This window comes from Oncorhynchus nerka, linkage group LG11 (assembly GCF_034236695.1).
Source record: "Oncorhynchus nerka isolate Pitt River linkage group LG11, Oner_Uvic_2.0, whole genome shotgun sequence".
Lineage (NCBI taxonomy): Eukaryota > Metazoa > Chordata > Actinopteri > Salmoniformes > Salmonidae > Oncorhynchus > Oncorhynchus nerka.
In genome coordinates, this window is record NC_088406.1 from 11,233,962 (window position 1) to 11,252,979 (window position 19,018).

The window sequence follows — 19,018 nt, forward strand, 5'->3', positions numbered from 1 at the left end:
ACAGGACACGGACCACAGGACGACAGGACACGGACCACAGGACACGGACCACAGGACCACAGGACACGGACCACAGGACACGGACCACAGGACCTCAGGACACAGACCACAGGACCTCACCAGGGTGATAACGGTAGAGACGACCCCTACGTAGCAGGCGACCTCACCAGGGTGATAACGGTAGAGACGACCCCTACGTAGCAGGCGACCTCACCAGGGTGATAACGGTAGAGACGACCCCTACGTAGCAGGCGACCTCACCAGGGTGATAACGGTAGAGACGACCCCTACGTAGCAGGCGACCTCACCAGGGTGATAACGGTAGAGACGACCCCTACGTAGCAGGTGACCTCACCAGGGTGATAACGGTAGAGACGACCGCTACGTAGCAGGCGACCTCACCAGGGTGATAACAGTAGAGACGACCCCTACGTAGCAGGTGACCTCACCAGGGTGATAACGGTAGAGACGACCCCTACGTAGCAGGTGACCTCACCAGGGTGATAACGGTAGAGACGACCCCTACGTAGCAGGTGATCTCACCAGGGTGATAACGGTAGAGACGACCCCTACGTAGCAGGTGACCTCACCAGGGTGATAACGGTAGAGACGACCCCTACGTAGCAGGTGACCTCACCAGGGTGATAACGGTAGAGACGACCCCTACGTAGCAGGTGACCTCACCAGGGTGATAACGGTAGAGACGACCGCTACGTAGCAGGTGACCTCACCAGGGTGATAACGGTAGAGACGACCCCTACGTAGCAGGTGACCTCACCAGGGTGATAACGGTAGAGACGACCCCTACGTAGCAGGTGACCTCACCAGGGTGATAACGGTAGAGACGACCCCTACGTAGCAGGTGATCTCACCAGGGTGATAACTGTAGAGACGACCCCTACGTAGCAGGTGACCTCACCAGGGTGATAACGGTAGAGACGACCCCTACGTAGCAGGTGACCTCACCAGGATGATAACGGTAGAGACGACCGCTACGCAGCAGGTGACCTCACCAGGGTGATAACGGTAGAGACGACCCCTACGTAGCAGGTGACCTCACCAGGGTGATAACGGTAGAGACGCCCCCTACGTAGCAGGTGACCTCACCAGGGTGATAACGGTAGAGACGACCCCTATGTAGCAGGTGACCTCACCAGGGTGATAACTGTAGAGACGACCCCTATGTAGCAGGTGACCTCAGCAGGGTGATAACGGTAGAGACGACCGCTACGTAGCAGGTGACCTCACCAGGGTGATAACGGTAGAGACGACCCCTATGTAGCAGGTGACCTCACCAGGGTGATAACGGTAGAGACGACCGCTACGTAGCAGGTGACCTCACCAGGGTGATAACGGTAGAGACGACCCCTATGTAGCAGGTGACCTCATCAGGGTGATAACGGTAGAGACGACCGCTACGTAGCAGGTGACCTCACCAGGGTGATAACGGTAGAGACGACCCCTATGTAGCAGGTGACCTCACCAGGGTGATAACGGTAGAGACGACCCCTACGTAGCAGGTGACCTCACCAGGGTGATAACGGTAGAGACGACCGCTACGTAGCAGGTGACCTCACCAGGGTGATAACGGTAGAGACGACCGCTACGTAGCAGGTGACCTCACCAGGGTGATAACGGTAGAGACGACCGCTATGTAGCAGGTGACCTCACCAGGGTGATAACGGTAGAGACGACCCTTACATTCTGCATTTGAACACCATTTTTTAGAGAGTCGTTAAAACTGTGCAAGGGAAATAGTCTATTAATTACACCGTTTTTACCAACTATTGAGTTACATTAATTGTGAACGATTATTCAGGCTATATGAGCAGATTTATAGAATGTTGAGACATGAAATTGCTGTCCTGGACAGTTAGGGGCTGACACTGTGTTTTTGGGGAGGGGGGTGATTCCCGGATTAAGCTGGAACAGAACTGGAATGGGAAACAGAATAATGGAATGATGGAAGTCTGATTCATGGAGCTCTTTGTTCAGATTCTCCACACAGACTCCATTCACTCTGCCTGGTCTGACCTGTGGTGGGTTCTGGGTCAGTATCTCTGAGTCTGTGTGTGCAACCCAAAGTGCACCCCTTTCCCTACACCCCTGACTGTGAAGGGGTGAGACAGAGACTGGTCCTGGCTGGCTGTGAAGGGGTGAGACAGAGACTGGTCCTGGCTGACTGTGAAGGGGTGAGACAGAGACTGGTCCTGGCTGGCTGTGCAGGGTGAAGGGGTGAGACAGAGACTGGTCCTGGCTGACTGTGAAGGGGTGAAACAGACTGGTCCTGGCTGGCTGTGAAGGGGTGAGACAGACTGATCCTGGCTGGCTGTGAAGGGGTGAGACAGACTGGTCCTGGCTGGCTGTGAAGGGGTGAGACAGACTGGTCCTGGCTGGCTGTGCACGGTGAAGGGGTGAGACAGAGACTGGTCCTGGCTGACTGTGAAGGGGTGAAACAGACTGGTCCTGGCTGGCTGTGAAGGAGTGAGACAGAGACTGGTCCTGGCTGGCTGTGAAGGGGTGAGACAGAGACTGGTCCTGGCTGGCTGTGCAGGGGTGAGACAGAGACTGGTCCTGGCTGGCTGTGAAGGGGTGAGACAGAGACTGGTCCTGGCTGGCTGTGAAGGGTGAAGGGGTGAGACAGAGACTGGTCCTGGCTGGCTGTGAAGGGGTGAGACAGACTGGTCCTGGCTGGCTGTGCAGGGTGAAGGGGTGAGACAGAGACTGGTCCTGGCTGGCTGTGAAGGGGTGAGACAGAGACTGGTCCTGGCTGGCTGTGAAGGGTGAAGACAGAGACTGGTCCTGGCTGACTGTGAAGGGGTGAGACAGAGACTGGTCCTGGCTGACTGTGAAGGGGTGAGACAGAGACTGGTCCTGGCTGACTGTGAAGGGGTGAGACAGAGACTGGTCCTGGCTGACTGTGAAGGGGTGAGACAGACTGGTCCTGGCTGGCTGTGAAGGGGTGAGACACAGACTGGTCCTGGCTGGCTGTGCAGGGGTGAAACAGAGACTGGTCCTGGCTGGCTGTGAAGGGGTGAGACAGAGACTGGTCCTGGCTGGCTGTGAAGGGTGAAGGGGTGAGACAGAGACTGGTCCTGGCTGGCTGTGAAGGGGTGAGACAGAGACTGGTCCTGGCTGGCTGTGCAGGGTGAAGGGGTGAGACAGAGACTGGTCCTGTCTGGCTGTGAAGGGGTGAGACAGAGACTGGTCCTGGCTGGCTGTGAAGGGGTGAGACAGAGACTGGTCCTGGCTGGCTGTGAAGGGGTGAGACAGAGACTGGTCCTGGCTGACTGTGAAGGGTGAAAACAGAGACTGGTCCTGGCTGGCTGTGAAGGGGTGAGACAGAGACTGGTCCTGGCTGACTGTGAAGGGTGAAGACAGAGACTGGTCCTGGCTGACTGTGAAGGGTGAAGACAGAGACTGGTCCTGGTCCTGGCTGTGCAGGGTGAAGGGGTGAGACAGAGACTGGTCCTGGCTGGCTGTGAAGGGGTGAGACAGAGACTGGTCCTGGTCCTGGCTGTGCAGGGTGAAGGGGTGAGACAGAGACTGGTCCTGGTCCTGGCTGTGCAGGGTGAAGGGGTGAAACAGAGACTGGCCCTGGCTGACTGTGAAGTGGTGAGACAGAGACTGGTCCTGGTCCTGGCTGTGCAGGGTGAAGGGGTGAGACAGAGACTGGTCCTGGTCCTGGCTGTGCAGGGTGAAGGGGTGAGACAGAGACTGGTCCTGGCTGACTGTGAAGGGGTGAGACAGAGACTGGTCCTGGTCCTGGCTGTGCAGGGTGAAGGGGTGAGACAGAGACTGGTCCTGGCTGACTGTGAAGGGGTGAGACAGAGACTGGTCCTGGTCCTGGCTGTGCAGGGTGAAGGGGTGAGACAGAGACTGGTCCTGGCTGGCTGTGAAGGGGTGAGACAGAGACTGGTCCTGGCTGACTGTGAAGGGTGAAGACAGAGACTGGTCCTGGCTGACTGTGAAGGGTGAAGACAGAGACTGGTCCTGGCTGACTGTGAAGGGTGAAGACAGAGACTGGTCCTGGCTGACTGTGAAGGGTGAAGACAGAGACTGGTCCTGGCTGACTGTGAAGGGGCGAGACAGAGACTGGTCCTGGCTGACTGTGAAGGGGCGAGACAGAGACTGTACCCCTCTATCCCATCTCCCTCCTGTTATGTTTCAGTCTCATCCCACACAGGCCTTTTCTCTCCATCCGTCAATCTAGCTCACTTTCTCTATGAATCACTATATTCTACCTTTTTTTCGTCTCTTTCTTTCATTCTTTCTTCCTTTCTCTAAATCGGTCTTTTCTTTCCCTCCTTGGTGTGGGCAGGTGAGGTGGCAGGTAGAGTTACCTGGTGAAACCTGACCCGTGTCCCTCCTCCCATTCACCAGAGACACAAATCAAAAGCTACTCTGTTCCTTTCCTGTGAATTAGCCTCTGTCCCTGTTCAACTGAATCAAAACACCTCTGTTCTCCCTCTCTCTCTCTCACGGACAAGGACTGGGAGGGAGAGGGGTGGGAGATGACTGGGAGGGAAGGGGGTGAGAGGGCTGGGAGGGAGAGGACTGGGAGGGAAGGGGGTGGGAGAGGACTGGGAGGGAAGGGGGTGAGAGGGCTGGGAGGGAAGGGGTGGGAGAGGACTGGGAGGGAAGGGGGTGAGATGATTGGGAGGGAAGGGGGTGAGATGGCTGGGAGGGAAGGGGTGAGATGACTGGGAGGGAAGGGGGTGAGGTGACTGGGAGGAAGGGGGTGAGAGGGCTGGGAGGAAGGGGGTGAGATGATTGGGAGGGAAGGGGGTGAGATGATTGGGAGGGAAGGGGTGAGATGATTGGGAGGGAAGGGGGTGAGATGATTGGGAGGGAAGGGGGTGAGATGATTGGGAGGGAAGGGGTGAGATGATTGGGAGGGAAGGGGTGAGATGATTGGGAGGGAAGGGGGTGAGATGACTGGGAGGGAGAGGACTGGGAGGGAGAGGGACGGGAGATGACTGGGAGGGAAGGGGGTGAGAGGGCTGGGAGGGAAGGGGGTGAGAGAGCTGGGAGGGAAAGGGGTGAGATGACTGGGAGGGAAGGGGGTGAGATGACTGGGAGGGAAGGGGGTGAGATGATTGGGAGGGAAGGGGGTGAGATGACTAGGAGGGAAGGGGGTGAGATGACTGGGAGGGAAGGGGTGAGATGACTGGGAGGGAGAGGGGCGGGAGATGACTGGGAGGGAGAGGGGCGTGAGAGGGCTGGGAGGGAGAGGGGTGGGAGGGAGAGGGGGATGAGAGGGCTGGGCGGGAGAGGGGCGTGAGAGGGCTGGGAGGGAGAGGGGCGTGAGAGGGCTGGGAGGGAGAGGGGCGTGAGAGAGGGATAACAACATGCACATTTCTCCCTTAGTGGACTAATAAAGCTGTTTTCTTCCTGTCTGTGTATAGTGTGGGGTGTATTGACTTCCTCTCTGTGGATAGTGTGGGGTGTATTGACTTCCTCTCTGTGTATAGTGTGGGGTGTATTTACTTCCTCTCTGTGGATAGTGTGGGGTGTATTGACTTCCTCTCTGTGGATAGTGTGGGGTGTATTGACTTCCTCTCTGTGGATAGTGTGGGGTGTATTGACTTCCTGTCTGTGGATAGTATGGGGTGTATTGACTTCCTCTCTGTGTATAGTGTGGGGTGTATTGACTTCCTCTCTGTGTATAGTGTGGGGTGTATTGACTTCCTCTCTGTGTATAGTGTGGGGTGTATTGACTTCCTCTCTGTGGATAGTGTGGGGTGTATTGACTTCCTCTCTGTGGATAGTATGGGGTGTATTGACTTCCTCTATGTGGATAGTATGGGGTGTATTGACTTCCTGTCTGTGTATAATGTGGGGTGTATTGACTTCCTCTCTGTGGATAGTGTGGGGTGTATTGACTTCCTGTCTGTGGATAGTATGGGGTGTATTGACTTCCTCTCTGTGTATAGTGTGGGGTGTATTGACTTCCTGTCTGTGTATAGTGTGGGGTGTATTGACTTCCTCTCTGTGGATAGTGTGGGGTGTATTGACTTCCTCTCTGTGGATAGTGTGGGGTGTATTGACTTCCTCTCTGTGGATAGTATGGGGTGTATTGACTTCCTCGCTGTGGATAGTGTGGGGTGTATTGACTTCCTCGCTGTGTATTGTGTGTTTCAACAACCATGACTGACTGTTGGTCATCTTATTCTAAGTGAATTGAATCAGAAACAAAGGACATAATGAGAGGGGTGTCATCAGTCCACTACTTTGTTATTAGCTTTGCGATGCTGTGAGGCTGTTGTTTGTGATGCTGTGAGGTGGTTGTTCTCTGATGCTGTGAGGTGGTTGTGGTCTGATGCTGTGAGGCTGGTTGTGGTCTGATGCTGTGAGGTGGTTGTGGTCTGATGCTGTGAGGTGGTTGTTCTCTGATGCTGTGAGGTGGTTGTTATCTGATGCTGTGAGGTGGTTGTGGTCTGATGCTGTGAGGTGGTTGTGGTCTGATGCTGTGAGGTGGTTGTGGTCTGATGCTGTGAGGTGGTTGTTGTCTGATGCTGTGAGGTGGTTGTGGTCTGATGCTGTGAGGTGGTTGTTGTCTGATGCTGTGAGGTGGTTGTGGTCTGATGCTGTGAGGTGGTGGTTGTTCTCTGATGCTGTGAGGTGGTTGTGGTCTGATGCTGTGAGGTGGTTGTGGTCTGATGCTGTGAGGTGTTATCTGATGCTGTGAGGTGGTTGTGGTCTGATGCTGTGAGGTGGTTGTTGTCTGATGCTGTGAGGTGGTTGTTGTCTGATGCTGTGAGGTGGTTGTGGTCTGATGCTGTGAGGTGGTTGTTGTCTGATGCTGTGAGGTGGTTGTGGTCTGATGCTGTGAGGTGGTTGTGGTCTGATGCTGTGAGGTGGTTGTGGTCTGATGCTGTGAGGTGGTTGTGGTCTGATGCTGTGAGGTGGTTGTGGTCTGATGCTGTGAGGTGGTTGTTGTCTGATGCTGTGAGGTGGTTGTGGTCTGATGCTGTGATGCTGGTGGTTGTTATCTGATGCTGTGAGGTGGTTGTTGTCTGATGCTGTGAGGTGGTTGTTGTCTGATGCTGTGAGGTGGTTGTGGTCTGATGCTGTGAGGTGGTTGTTGTTTGCGATGCTGTGTGGTCGTTGTTGTGTGCGATGCTGTGTGGTCGTTGTTGTGTGCGATGCTGTGTGTGGTCGTTGTTTGTGATGCTGTGTGTGGTCGTTGTTGTCTGATGCTGTGAAGTGGTTGTGGTCTGATGCTGTGAGGTGGTTGTGGTCTGATGCTGTGAGGTGGTTGTTGTTTGCGATGCTGTGTGGTCGTTCTTGTTTGTGATGCTGTGTGGTCGTTGTTGTTTGTGATGCTGTGAGGTCGTGGTGTGGTGCTGTGAGGTCGTGGTGTGATGCTGTGAGGTCGTGGTGTGATGCTGTGAGGTCGTGGTGTGATGCTGTGAGGTCGTGGTGTGGTGCTGTGAGGTCGTGGTGTGATGCTGTGAGGTCGTGGTGTGGTGCTGTGAGGTCGTGGTGTGGTGCTGTGAGGTCGTGGTGTGATGCTGTGAGGTCGTGGTGTGATGCTGTGAGGTCGTGGTGTGATGCTGGGAAGTCGTGGTGTGATGCTGTGAGGTCGTGGTGTGGTGCTGGGAGGTCGTGGTGTGATGCTGGGAGGTCGTAGTGTGGTGCTGGGAGGTCGTGGTGTGATGCTGGGAGGTCGTGGTGTGATGCTGGGAGGGCGTGGTGTGATGCTGGGAGGTCGTGGTGTGATGCTGGGAGGTCGTGGTGTGATGCTGTTTCCTGAAACAGGGTGTGTTGATACGATCAGCTAGCGGAAAGGCAAACTGAAGTTGTGTTTTTTCCTGCAAGACTGCAGTGATATTATAAACCTCCATGTCGACCATATGACTTTCTATGTTGTTATGGTGCTAAATTACTCATTAATATGTAAGAGGAAAAGTGTTGAAAAGTGTTGTAAAATGATGTTGTTTGTCTGTCCAACAGGAATGAGCGTGCTCGCTGGATCAGTGCTCTGGGCCAGAGCAGCAATGACGAGAAGAACCAAGACCGAACCAGTGAGTTCAGCACCACACACACAACCTTCACTCAGACAGCACTATCAAACATGGCTGGTCAGTGGAACTCACATGTACACACACAGCACCACCTGGTGGTGGAGTAGTAGAACTGTCTCCCAATCACTGTGTCAAATCAAAGTTTATTTTTCACGTGCGCCGAACACAACAGGTGTAGACCTCACAGTGAAATGCTTACTTACAGGCCCTAACCAACAGTGCAATCTTTATGTAAAAAAATAGGTATTAGGTGAACAATAGATAAGTAAAGAATTAAAAACAACAGTGAAAAATAACAGTAGCGAGGCTAAATACAGGCACCGGTTAGTCGGCCCAATTGAGGTAGTATGTACATGAATGTATAGTTAAAGTGACTATGCATATATGATAAACAGAGAGTAGCAGCAGCGTAAAAGAGGGGTTGGGGAGGCACACAATGCAAATAGTCTGGGTAACCATTTGGTTACCTGTTCAGCAGTCTTATGGCTCGGGGGTAAAAGCTGTTGAAAAGCCTTTTGGTCCTAGACTTGGTGCTCCGGTAGCAGAGAGGACAGTCTGTCTTTGAGGGGTCTGGGGGCGTCTACAGTAGGACAGGGCTATTCACATCCAAGCCTCTAGGTCTGGAATACTGCTGCTTTTCTGTCATCTGATCATTCATTCCAGGTATAAATCAGTCCTTAAAGGGATACTTCTGGATTTTGGGCTATAAGGTTCTTTATCTACTTCCCCAGAGTCAGATGAACACATTGATGCCATGTTTATGTATCTGCATCCAATATGAAGGAAGTTACAGGTACTTTCGTGAGCCAATGCTAACTAGTGTTAGCACAATGACTGGAAGTCTGCAGGAACAGCTGTTCCCAGTGTAAACTCTGTGTTGTGTCTGTATTGGCCCAGGGTTAGAATGTAAAAGTTGTGTCTGTATTGGCCCAGGGTTAATGTAAAACTCTGTGTTGTGTCTGTATTGGCCCAGGGTTAGAATGTAAAACTCTGTGTTGTGTCTGTATTGGCCCAGGGTTAGAATGTAAAACTCTGTGTTGTGTCTGTATTGGCCCAGGGTTATAGTGTAAAACTCTGTGTTGTGTCTGTATTGGCCCAGGGTTAGAGTGTAAAACTCTGTGTTGTGTCTGTATTGGCCCAGGGTTAGAGTGTAAAACTCTGTGTTGTGTCTGTATTGGCCCAGGGTTAGAATGTAAAACTCTGTGTTGTGTCTGTATTGGCCCAGGGTTAGGGAATGTAAAACTCTGTGTTGTGTCTGTATTGGCCCAGGGTTAGAGTGTAAAACTCTGTGTTGTGTCTGTATTGGCCCAGGGTTATAGTGTAAAAGGGTTAGAGTGTAAAAACTCTGTGTTGTGTCTGTATTGGCCCAGGGTTATAGTGTAAAACTCTGTTTTGTGTCTGTATTGGCCCAGGGTTAGAGTGTAAAACTCTGTGTTGTGTCTGTATTGGCCCAGGGTTAGAGTGTAAAACTCTGTGTTGTGTCTGTATTGACCCAGGGTTATAGTGTAAAACTCTGTTTTGTGTCTGTATTGGCCCAGGGTTAGAGTGTAAAACTCTGTGTTGTGTCTGTATTGGCCCAGGGATAGAGTGTAAAACTCTGTTTTGTGTCTGTATTGGCCCAGGGTTAGAATGTAAAACTCTGTTGTGTTTGTGTTGTCCCAGATGCCATGCAGGTGGAGGTGACGAGGACGTACACAGCCAAGCAGCCTGATGAGCTGTCACTGCAGGTGGCTGACGTGGTCCTGGTGTCACAGACTGTGGAGGATGGTACGGTATAACTCTCTCTCTCTCTCTCTCTCTCTCTCTTCTCTCTCTCTCTCTTGCTCTCTCTCCGTCTCCCCCTCTCTCCGTCTCCTCTCTCTCTCTCTTACCCCCCTCTCTCTCTTGCTCTCTCTCTCTCTTGCTCTCTCTCTCTTGCTCTCTCTCCGTCTCTCTCTCTCTCTCTCTCTCTCTTACCCCTCTCTCTCTCTCTCTCTCTTACCCCTCTCTCTCTCTCTCTCTCTCTCTCTCCGTCTCCCTCTCTCTCTCTCTTACCCCTCTCTCTCTCTCTCTCTCTCTCTCTCTCTTACCTCTCTCTCTCTCTTACCTCTCTCTCTCTGTCTATTTTTCTCCTCCTTGGGGGATCATTGAAAGAGATGTATCCGTGTAGTTTCTGACCAGAGGTGTTTGATGATGCGTATACACAGTCACACTCTTAAGGTGAAAGGTCATTTCCCTTTGTGTCTCCATGGCAACCATCTCTTTTATGTGAAAGGGCATCCTAACACAGACAGAATAGAGCATCAAACAGATGTCATTTAAGAGTCCAACAGCGGGCTGAGAGCTCACTTCCTGCTTTGAAGAGGAAACTATTTTCTCCAGCCCTGTAAAGTGATTTTCTGAAGGGTAAATAAAGGAATATAGAGTGGTGTGTGTCTCTCTTTCAGGCTGGTATGAGGGTGAGCGACTCCGTGATGGCGAGAGGGGTTGGTTCCTGTCAGCATGTGCTGAACCAATCATGTGCCAGGCCACTATTGAGCGCAACGTGCAGAGGATGGACCGCCTCCAGGGGCTGGAAACCAATGTGTGAGCTGGAACTGCAGGCTCCACCCACTAAATACACCAGTGACCTGCCTTCAATCAGACACACCAATGAGTGAGCTGGAACTGCAGGCTCCACCCACTAAATACACCAGTGACCTGCCTTCAATCAGACACACCAATGAGCGAGCTTTATGCCAGCAACAGCCCTCCACTGAACACACCAATAGAAAGTCTCCTTGGTCAACAGAGCAATGTGTGAGATCTTTCTGCCAGCGACTGAATACACCAATGAGCCGCCTTCAAGCACTATCAACCAATGAGAGTGCTGACTGCCACTTAATGCACCAATAGAATCTCTCTGTGGTCAACAGACACAGGTATGCCAGCTGACTGCATCTATTAGAATGGGTTTGGGGTCCAGAGATTGTTACCCATGCAGTGTAACATTCTCCATCTTCTACCAATCTCTATGGTAAGGAAGTTTGACCCTATGACCTGTCAACACCACTTTGACTCCTCCCACTGATGGAAGACTGTCCAACCACTGCCCGTGTGACTGCTTTTTGGCCCCGAAGGACATCCCACTTGGACACACGCGCACACAGAACGTGCTGGGGTCAAAGTTTAAAACTGCCACGTGGATTGGTCAACCTATAATAACAGTAGATTACAACTAATATAACATGTATTCATTTAATTTCCTTCTGAAAGACTCCCCAGGAATGAAGCTTACTTTCTGTACTACATAACTAAGATTTATATTAGTATATTTTCTGTCATGCTTTTTAAAGTGCCAGGTTGTTGTGATGGGACAGGTCAGTTTCACTTCTGCTCTGTGGTCAGGTTATAGTGTGTGATGAGACTGTTGGGGAAGAGGCTCATTGTAGACACACAAATGACACTTTACGTTAGACTTGTCTGTGTGTGGCTAGGAGGCCTTTTGTAATGTAACTGAATGTGACGACGGTCCAAAATGGCCAAATAAATGGATCATTTCTAGACTAAAACTGGAAAAAGCCAAGGTTTCAACATGATCGTCCGGACGTGATTCATCTGTTAAGTGTGTAATGTTGTCTTACATTGCTAAGGGAAACAAAGAATGGCCTGATCAGCTTCCTGCTGCAACACCGTTCATCAAACCAGACCACTACTCTACATCTGGTCTGACCCAGACCACTACTCTACATCTGGTCTGACCCAGACCACTACTCTACATCTGGTCTGACCCAGACAAAAAAAAAGTTTAATTTGCACTCAGGGATAAACTGTGATGACACACATTTAACCCAGTAACTAATAACTTCACACAGCTATAGATTTATAATGCAGATGATGTCATTTAGATATTTGATCTAACTCTTGTTCTATGTTGTATTTGTTGTATTTACAATCTGTTTTCTTTCAGAATGCTGATGAATTTTTGAATGGCTCAGTGAATTTAGGGGACCGGGGAACAGACCTCTGTTATGACTAGGGAACAGACCTCTGTTATGACTGGGGAACAGACCTCTGTTATGACTGGGGAACAGACCTCTGTTATGACTGGGAACAGACCTCTGTTACTGGGGAACAGACCTCTGTTATCTGGTCTGACTGGGGAACAGACCACTGTTATGGCTGGGGACTGGGGAACAGACCTCTGACCAAAAAAAAAGTTCTGTATGACTGGGAACAGACCTCACTGGGAACAGACATCTGTTATGGCTGGGGACTGGGGAACAGAGTTTATGACTGGGGAACAGACCTCTGTTATGACTGGGAACAGACCTCTGTTATGACTGGGAACAGACCTCTGTTATGACTGGGGAACAGACCTCTGTTATGACTGGGGAACAGACCTCTGTTATGACTGGGGAACAGACCTCTGTTATGACTGGGGAACAGACCTCTGTTTGACTGGGGAAAACCTCTGTTATGATTAATTATGGCTGGGGAACAGACTCTGTTATGGCTGGGGACTGGGGAACAGACCTCTGTTATGACTGCAGGGACAGACCTCTGTTAGATATTGGGGACTGGGAACAGACTCTGTTAATAAACCTCTGTTATGACTGGGGAACAGACTGTTATGACTGGGGAACAGACCTCTGTTTTGGGGAACAGACCTCTGTTATGACTGGGGAACAGACCTCTGTTATGGCTGGGGAACAGACCTCTGTTATGGCTGGGGAACAGACCTCTTATGACTGGGGAACAGACCTCTTATGACTGGGGAACAGACCTCTTATGACTGGGGAACAGACCTCTTATGACTGGGGAACAGACCTCTGTTATGGCTGGGGAACAGACCTCTGTTATGGCTGGGGAACAGACCTCTGTTATGACTGGGGAACAGACCTCTGTTATGACTGGGGAACAGACCTCTGTTATGACTGGGGAACAGACCTCTGTTATGACTGGGGAACAGACCTCTGTTATGACTGGGGAACAGACCTCTGTTATGGCTGGGGACTGGGGAACAGACCTCTGTTATGGCTAGGGAACAGACATCTGTTATGGCTGGGGAACAGACATCTGTTATGGCTGGGGAACAGACATCTGTTATGGCTGGGGAACAGACCTCTGTTATGACTGGGGACTGGGGAACAGACCTCTGTTATGGCTGGGGACTGGGGAACAGACCTCTGTTATGGCTAGGGAACAGACATCTGTTATGGCTGGGGAACAGACCTCTGTTATGGCTGGGGAACAGACCTCTGTTATGGCTGGGGAACAGACCTCTGTTATGGCTGGGGAACAGACCTCTGTTATGGCTGGGGAACAGACCTCTGTTATGGCTGGGGAACAGACCTCTGTTATGGCTGGGGAACAGACCTCTGTTATGGCTGGGGAACAGACCTCTGTTATGACTGGGGACTGGGGAACAGACCTCTGTTATGACTGGGGAACAGACCTCTGTTATGGCTGGGGAACAGACCTCTGTTATGACTGGGGAACAGACCTCTGTTATGACTGGGGAACAGACATCTATTATGACTGGGGAACAGACCTCTGTTATGACTGGGGAACAGACCTCTGTTATGGCTGGGGACTGGGGAACAGACCTCTGTTATGACTGGGGAACAGACCTCTGTTATGACTGGGGAACAGACCTCTGTTATGACTGGGGAACAGACCTCTGTTATGACTGGGGAACAGACATCTATTATGGCTGGGGAACAGACCTCTGTTATGGCTGGGGAACAGACCTCTGTTATGACTGGGGACTGGGGAACAGACCTCTGTTATGGCTGGGGACTGGGGAACAGACCTCTGTTATGGCTAGGGAACAGACATCTGTTATGGCTGGGGAACAGACCTCTGTTATGGCTGGGGAACAGACCTCTGTTATGGCTGGGGAACAGACCTCTGTTATGGCTGGGGAACAGACCTCTGTTATGGCTGGGGAACAGACCTCTGTTATGGCTGGGGACTGGGGAACAGACCTCTGTTATGACTGGGGAACAGACCTCTGTTATGGCTGGGGAACAGACCTCTGTTATGACTGGGGAACAGACCTCTGTTATGACTGGGGAACAGACATCTATTATGGCTGGGGAACAGACCTCTGTTATGACTGGGGAACAGACCTCTGTTATGGCTGGGGACTGGGGAACAGACCTCTGTTATGACTGGGGAACAGACCTCTGTTATGACTGGGGACTGGGGAACAGACCTCTGTTATGACTGGGGAACAGACCTCTGTTATGACTGGGGAACAGACCTCTGTTATGACTGGGGAACAGACCTCTGTTATGACTGGGGAACAGACCTCTGTTATGGCTGGGGAACAGACCTCTGTTATGGCTGGGGACTGGGGAACAGACCTCTGTTATGACTGGGGAACAGACCTCTGTTATGGCTGGGGACTGGGGAACAGACCTCTGTTGTGGCTGGGGAACAGACCTCTGTTATGACTGGGGAACAGACCTCTGTTATGACTGGGGAACAGACCTCTGTTGTGGCTGGGGAACAGACCTCTGTTATGACTGGGGAACAGACCTCTGTTATGGCTGGGGAACAGACCTCTGTTATGGCTGGGGAACAGACCTCTTATGACTGGGGAACAGACCTCTTATGACTGGGGAACAGACCTCTTATGACTGGGGAACAGACCTCTTATGACTGGGGAACAGACCTCTGTTATGGCTGGGGAACAGACCTCTGTTATGGCTGGGGAACAGACCTCTGTTATGACTGGGGAACAGACCTCTGTTATGACTGGGGAACAGACCTCTGTTATGGCTGGGGACTGGGGAACAGACCTCTGTTATGGCTAGGGAACAGACATCTGTTATGGCTGGGGAACAGACATCTGTTATGGCTGGGGAACAGACATCTGTTATGGCTGGGGAACAGACCTCTGTTATGACTGGGGAACAGACCTCTGTTATGGCTGGGGACTGGGGAACAGACCTCTGTTATGGCTGGGGAATCAGACCTCTGTTATGGACTGGGGAACAGACCTCTGTTATGGCTGGGGAACAGACCTCTGTTATGGCTGGGAACAGACCTCTGTTATGGCTGGGGAACAGACCTCTGTTATGACTGGGGAACAGACCTCTGTTATGACTGGGGAACAGACCTGTTATGACTGGGGAACAGACCTCTGTTATGACTGGGGAACAGACCTCTGTTATGGCTGGGGAACTGGGAACAGACCTCTGTTATGGCTGGGGAACAGACATCTGTTATGGCTGGGGAACAGACATCTGTTATGGCTGGGGAACAGAACAGACAGACATCTGTTATGGCTGACTGGGAACAGACCTCTGTTACTGGGGAACAGACATCTGTTATGGCTGGGGAACAGACATCTGTTATGGCTGGGAACAGACCTCTGTTATGACTGGGGGGGAACAGACCTCTGTTATGGCTGGGGACTGGGGAACAGACCTCTGTTATGGCTAGGGAACAGACATCTGTTATGGCTGGGGAACAGACATCTGTTATGGCTGGGGAACAGACCTCTGTTATGGCTGGGGAACAGACCTCTGTTATGGCTGGGGAACAGACCTCTGTTATGGCTGGGGAACAGACCTCTGTTATGGCTGGGGAACAGACCTCTGTTATGGGGACTGGGAACAGGGAACAGAGACCTCTGTTATGGCTGGGGAACAGACCTCTGTTATGGCTGGGGAACAGACCTCTGTTATGGCTGGGGAACAGACCTCTGTTATGACTGGGGAACAGACCTGTTATGACTGGGGAACAGACCTCTGTTATGGCTGGGGACTGGGGAACAGACCTCTGTTATGGCTAGGGAACAGACCTCTGTTATGGCTGGGGAACAGACCTCTGTTATGACTGGGGAACAGACCTGTTATGACTGGGGAACAGACCTCTGTTATGGCTGGGGACTGGGGAACAGACCTCTGTTATGGCTAGGGAACAGACATCTGTTATGGCTGGGGAACAGACATCTGTTATGGCTGGGGAACAGACATCTGTTATGGCTGGGGAACAGACATCTGTTATGGCTGGGGAACAGACATCTGTTATGGCTGGGGAACAGACCTCTGTTATGACTGGGGACTGGGGAACAGACCTCTGTTATGACTGGGGAACAGACCTCTGTTATGGCTGGGGACTGGGGAACAGACCTCTGTTATGGCTAGGGAACAGACATCTGTTATGGCTGGGGAACAGACATCTGTTATGGCTGGGGAACAGACATCTGTTATGGCTGGGGAACAGACATCTGTTATGGCTGGGGAACAGACCTCTGTTATGGCTGGGGAACAGACCTCTGTTATGGCTGGGGAACAACAGAACAGATCTGTTATGACTGGGGACTGGGGAACAGACCTCTGTTATGACTGGGGAACAGACCTCTGTTATGACTGGGGAACAGACCTCTGTTATGGCTGGGGACTGGGGAACAGACCTCTGTTATGGCTGGGGACTGGGGAACAGACCTCTGTTATGACTGGGGACTGGGGAACAGACCTCTGTTATGACTGGGGACTGGGGAACAGACCTCTGTTATGGCTGGGGAACAGACCTCTGTTATGGCTGGGGAACAGACCTCTGTTATGGCTGGGGAACAGACCTCTGTTATGGCTGGGGAACAGACCTCTGTTATGGCTGGGGACTGGGGAACAGACCTCTGTTATGGCTGGGGACCGGGGAACAGACCTCTGTTATGGCTGGGGAACAGACCTCTGTTATGGCTGGGGAACAGACCTCTGTTATGGCTGGGGACCGGGGAACAGACCTCTGTTATGGCTGGGGACCGGGGAACAGACCTCTGTTATGGCTGGGGAACAGACCTCTTATGGCTGGGGACTGGGGAACAGACCTCTGTTGTGGCTGGGGAACAGACCTCTGTTATGACTGGGGAACAGACCTCTGTTATGACTGGGGAACAGACCTCTGTTATGACTGGGGAACAGACCTCTGTTATGACTGGGGAACAGACCTCTGTTATGGCTGGGGACTGGGGAACAGACCTCTGTTATATGACTCAGGACCAGTCCGAGAGAGAGAATGGGTTTGGTTTTAATTGGTAACATTCAGTGAAGTCAAACTTTACTCCTGCTGTAACTGTACCTCCTGTTAAGAGATTAGACCGATGGATACATAAATATCAAGATAACACAAATGGATTCTATTAAAGACATGCTCCGGTACTTTGGCGACTAGTATTAGGACTAGGATGTGTCAATGTGTAGTTCACACATGCATCATCTATGAGCAGAATTACTGTTTTACCTCAGCCACAAAATCCCTAGTTTGAAAGAGACTTTTCTGGAAGATGTGCCATTTCCCCCCACGTGGGCCAGCCCCCTAGCGATTTGAGTTCTAGCCAATGAGATTCAGCCCCTCGCCTTGTGAGCTGAGCCATGTGAGCAAGAATCACACGGTGCACATGTAATTATCCATTTTCGGGGACCACTTTTGGCACGTGGGGCAACTTTCAGGACTACTGGCTAAAAAGTATACAAAATTACCAGAGAATCCCTTTAATGTAGGATTTCATGTGGTTTAGGTACCAGAGGAGGCAGGTAGCCTAGCGGTTAGAGGAGGCAGGTAGCCTAGCGGTTAGAGTAGCCTAGCGGTTAGAGGAGGCAGGTAGCCTAGCGGTTAGAGTAGCCTAGCGGTTAGAGGAGGCAGGTAGCCTAGCGGTTAAAGTGGACTAGTCCCGTAAAGGTTGCCAGATCGAATCCCCAGGCTGACAAGATAAAAAATATTGTCATTTTACCCCTGAACAAGGCAGTTAACCCACTGTTCCCCTGGTAGGCCGTCATTGAAAATAGGAATTTGTTCTTAACTGACTTGCCGGGTTAAAGAAATGGTACATTGCGTTATACAACTAAGAAACATCTATCACGGCTGTTACATTTTAACAAGGACCCAATTCAGGAATATGTATTACAGCTACTACTAACGTATCTTTTAACTTGAAATCCGATCGCCTCTATTTCCACGTTCGTAAAGAGATGGCATTCAAGGTAAATGCTGCAGATGGTCGGCTCAGTTAGAAATGACCTTTAAATGTCAAGCACGCCATAATGCCAATCCAGGCCTTCATCTCTCCCACTTCACACCTCACTAGAAAAGACTAACGTCACACTGCAATAAGGTCAACTTTATTGGTTCAGCTTCAGGGAGAAGATTCAAATATTTGAACAAAAACTGAAAAGAAAACAATGGCAAGTTAACCATTCATCAGCCAAGTGGGCCATTTGACAACATGAGAATGTCAAGCAATATCAACAAAACAGCAGTCCATACGACTTAGTTTCACATAATTGTTTTTAACAAATGCAAAAATACATGCTCAGCCTTTTCCAGTAGGCTTATTATAGAATTAAATTCAAATAGTTGGTGTTCGGGGACTCTTTCTTCACATACCATCCTGCCTGACTGGACTCATATCCAATAGAAAATGTGCCTAAGACATTGAGATGTATAGAGATCTCTACTTGGAAACAATTTAGCATGGACATTGAGGGCTTCCACCATTTAAAAGTAGTCAACTGGGTGGGTGATTCCTATGGGAATGATCAGCCAATGACCAGACCATGGTCTTCAAATTGGTTTGCCTAGTTGGTAAATGGTGTTAAGCTTCATCGCCAAAATAACACAATATTTAGTTTAAGACTCCAGCTCTGCAAGTGGCGGTAAATCACCAACATTAGCTTGACACTTAATTCAAACGGAGATAGCATGGGCAGCGCCATTATGGCATAGATACAAAGTGGAGACCTCTTTCCATCTCTATGGCCTGAGCTTTTCTCTAGGTTGAGAAGAGATGCAGCAGTTCTCGTACTCGTCACCATCATCGTTGTTGTGATACTGGCGGCGTCCTCTAGGCTCAGTGTTCCTCGCGTTAACGTTGGGCCTCTCCTGGGTGGTGATGAGGTCTATGATGGCTGTGATGACGGCACAGTCTTTGGATTGGCGGTTGCTCCAGTCCACAGGGGCGGGGCTTCGGATCTTCTCTTCCAATAGAGAGTCCAGCTCCTTCTTCAGATTCTACA

At 51.0% G+C, this 19,018-nt stretch overlaps 2 protein-coding genes across 2 annotated transcripts in view; one reads left to right on the top strand and one right to left on the bottom strand.

Moving 5' to 3' along the window:
• The window catches only part of LOC115115214 (rho guanine nucleotide exchange factor 26-like), a 126,992-nt gene extending 115,156 nt beyond the window's left edge, over positions 1–11,836 (top strand). Inside the window, 3 exon segments of the mRNA XM_065024213.1 lie at positions 7,960–8,030; positions 9,693–9,797; positions 10,457–11,836. Coding sequence (XP_064880285.1) covers positions 7,960–8,030; positions 9,693–9,797; positions 10,457–10,599 — 319 coding nt within the window. The 3' untranslated portion in view covers positions 10,600–11,836.
• A 6,272-nt stretch (positions 11,837–18,108) lies between these two features.
• The window catches only part of dhx36 (DEAH (Asp-Glu-Ala-His) box polypeptide 36), a 55,984-nt gene continuing 55,074 nt past the window's right edge, over positions 18,109–19,018 (bottom strand). Inside the window, exon 26 of the mRNA XM_065024214.1 lies at positions 18,109–19,013. Within this exon, the coding sequence (XP_064880286.1) occupies positions 18,756–19,013 (258 nt within the window). The 3' untranslated portion in view covers positions 18,109–18,755. The remainder of the gene's footprint in view (positions 19,014–19,018) is intronic.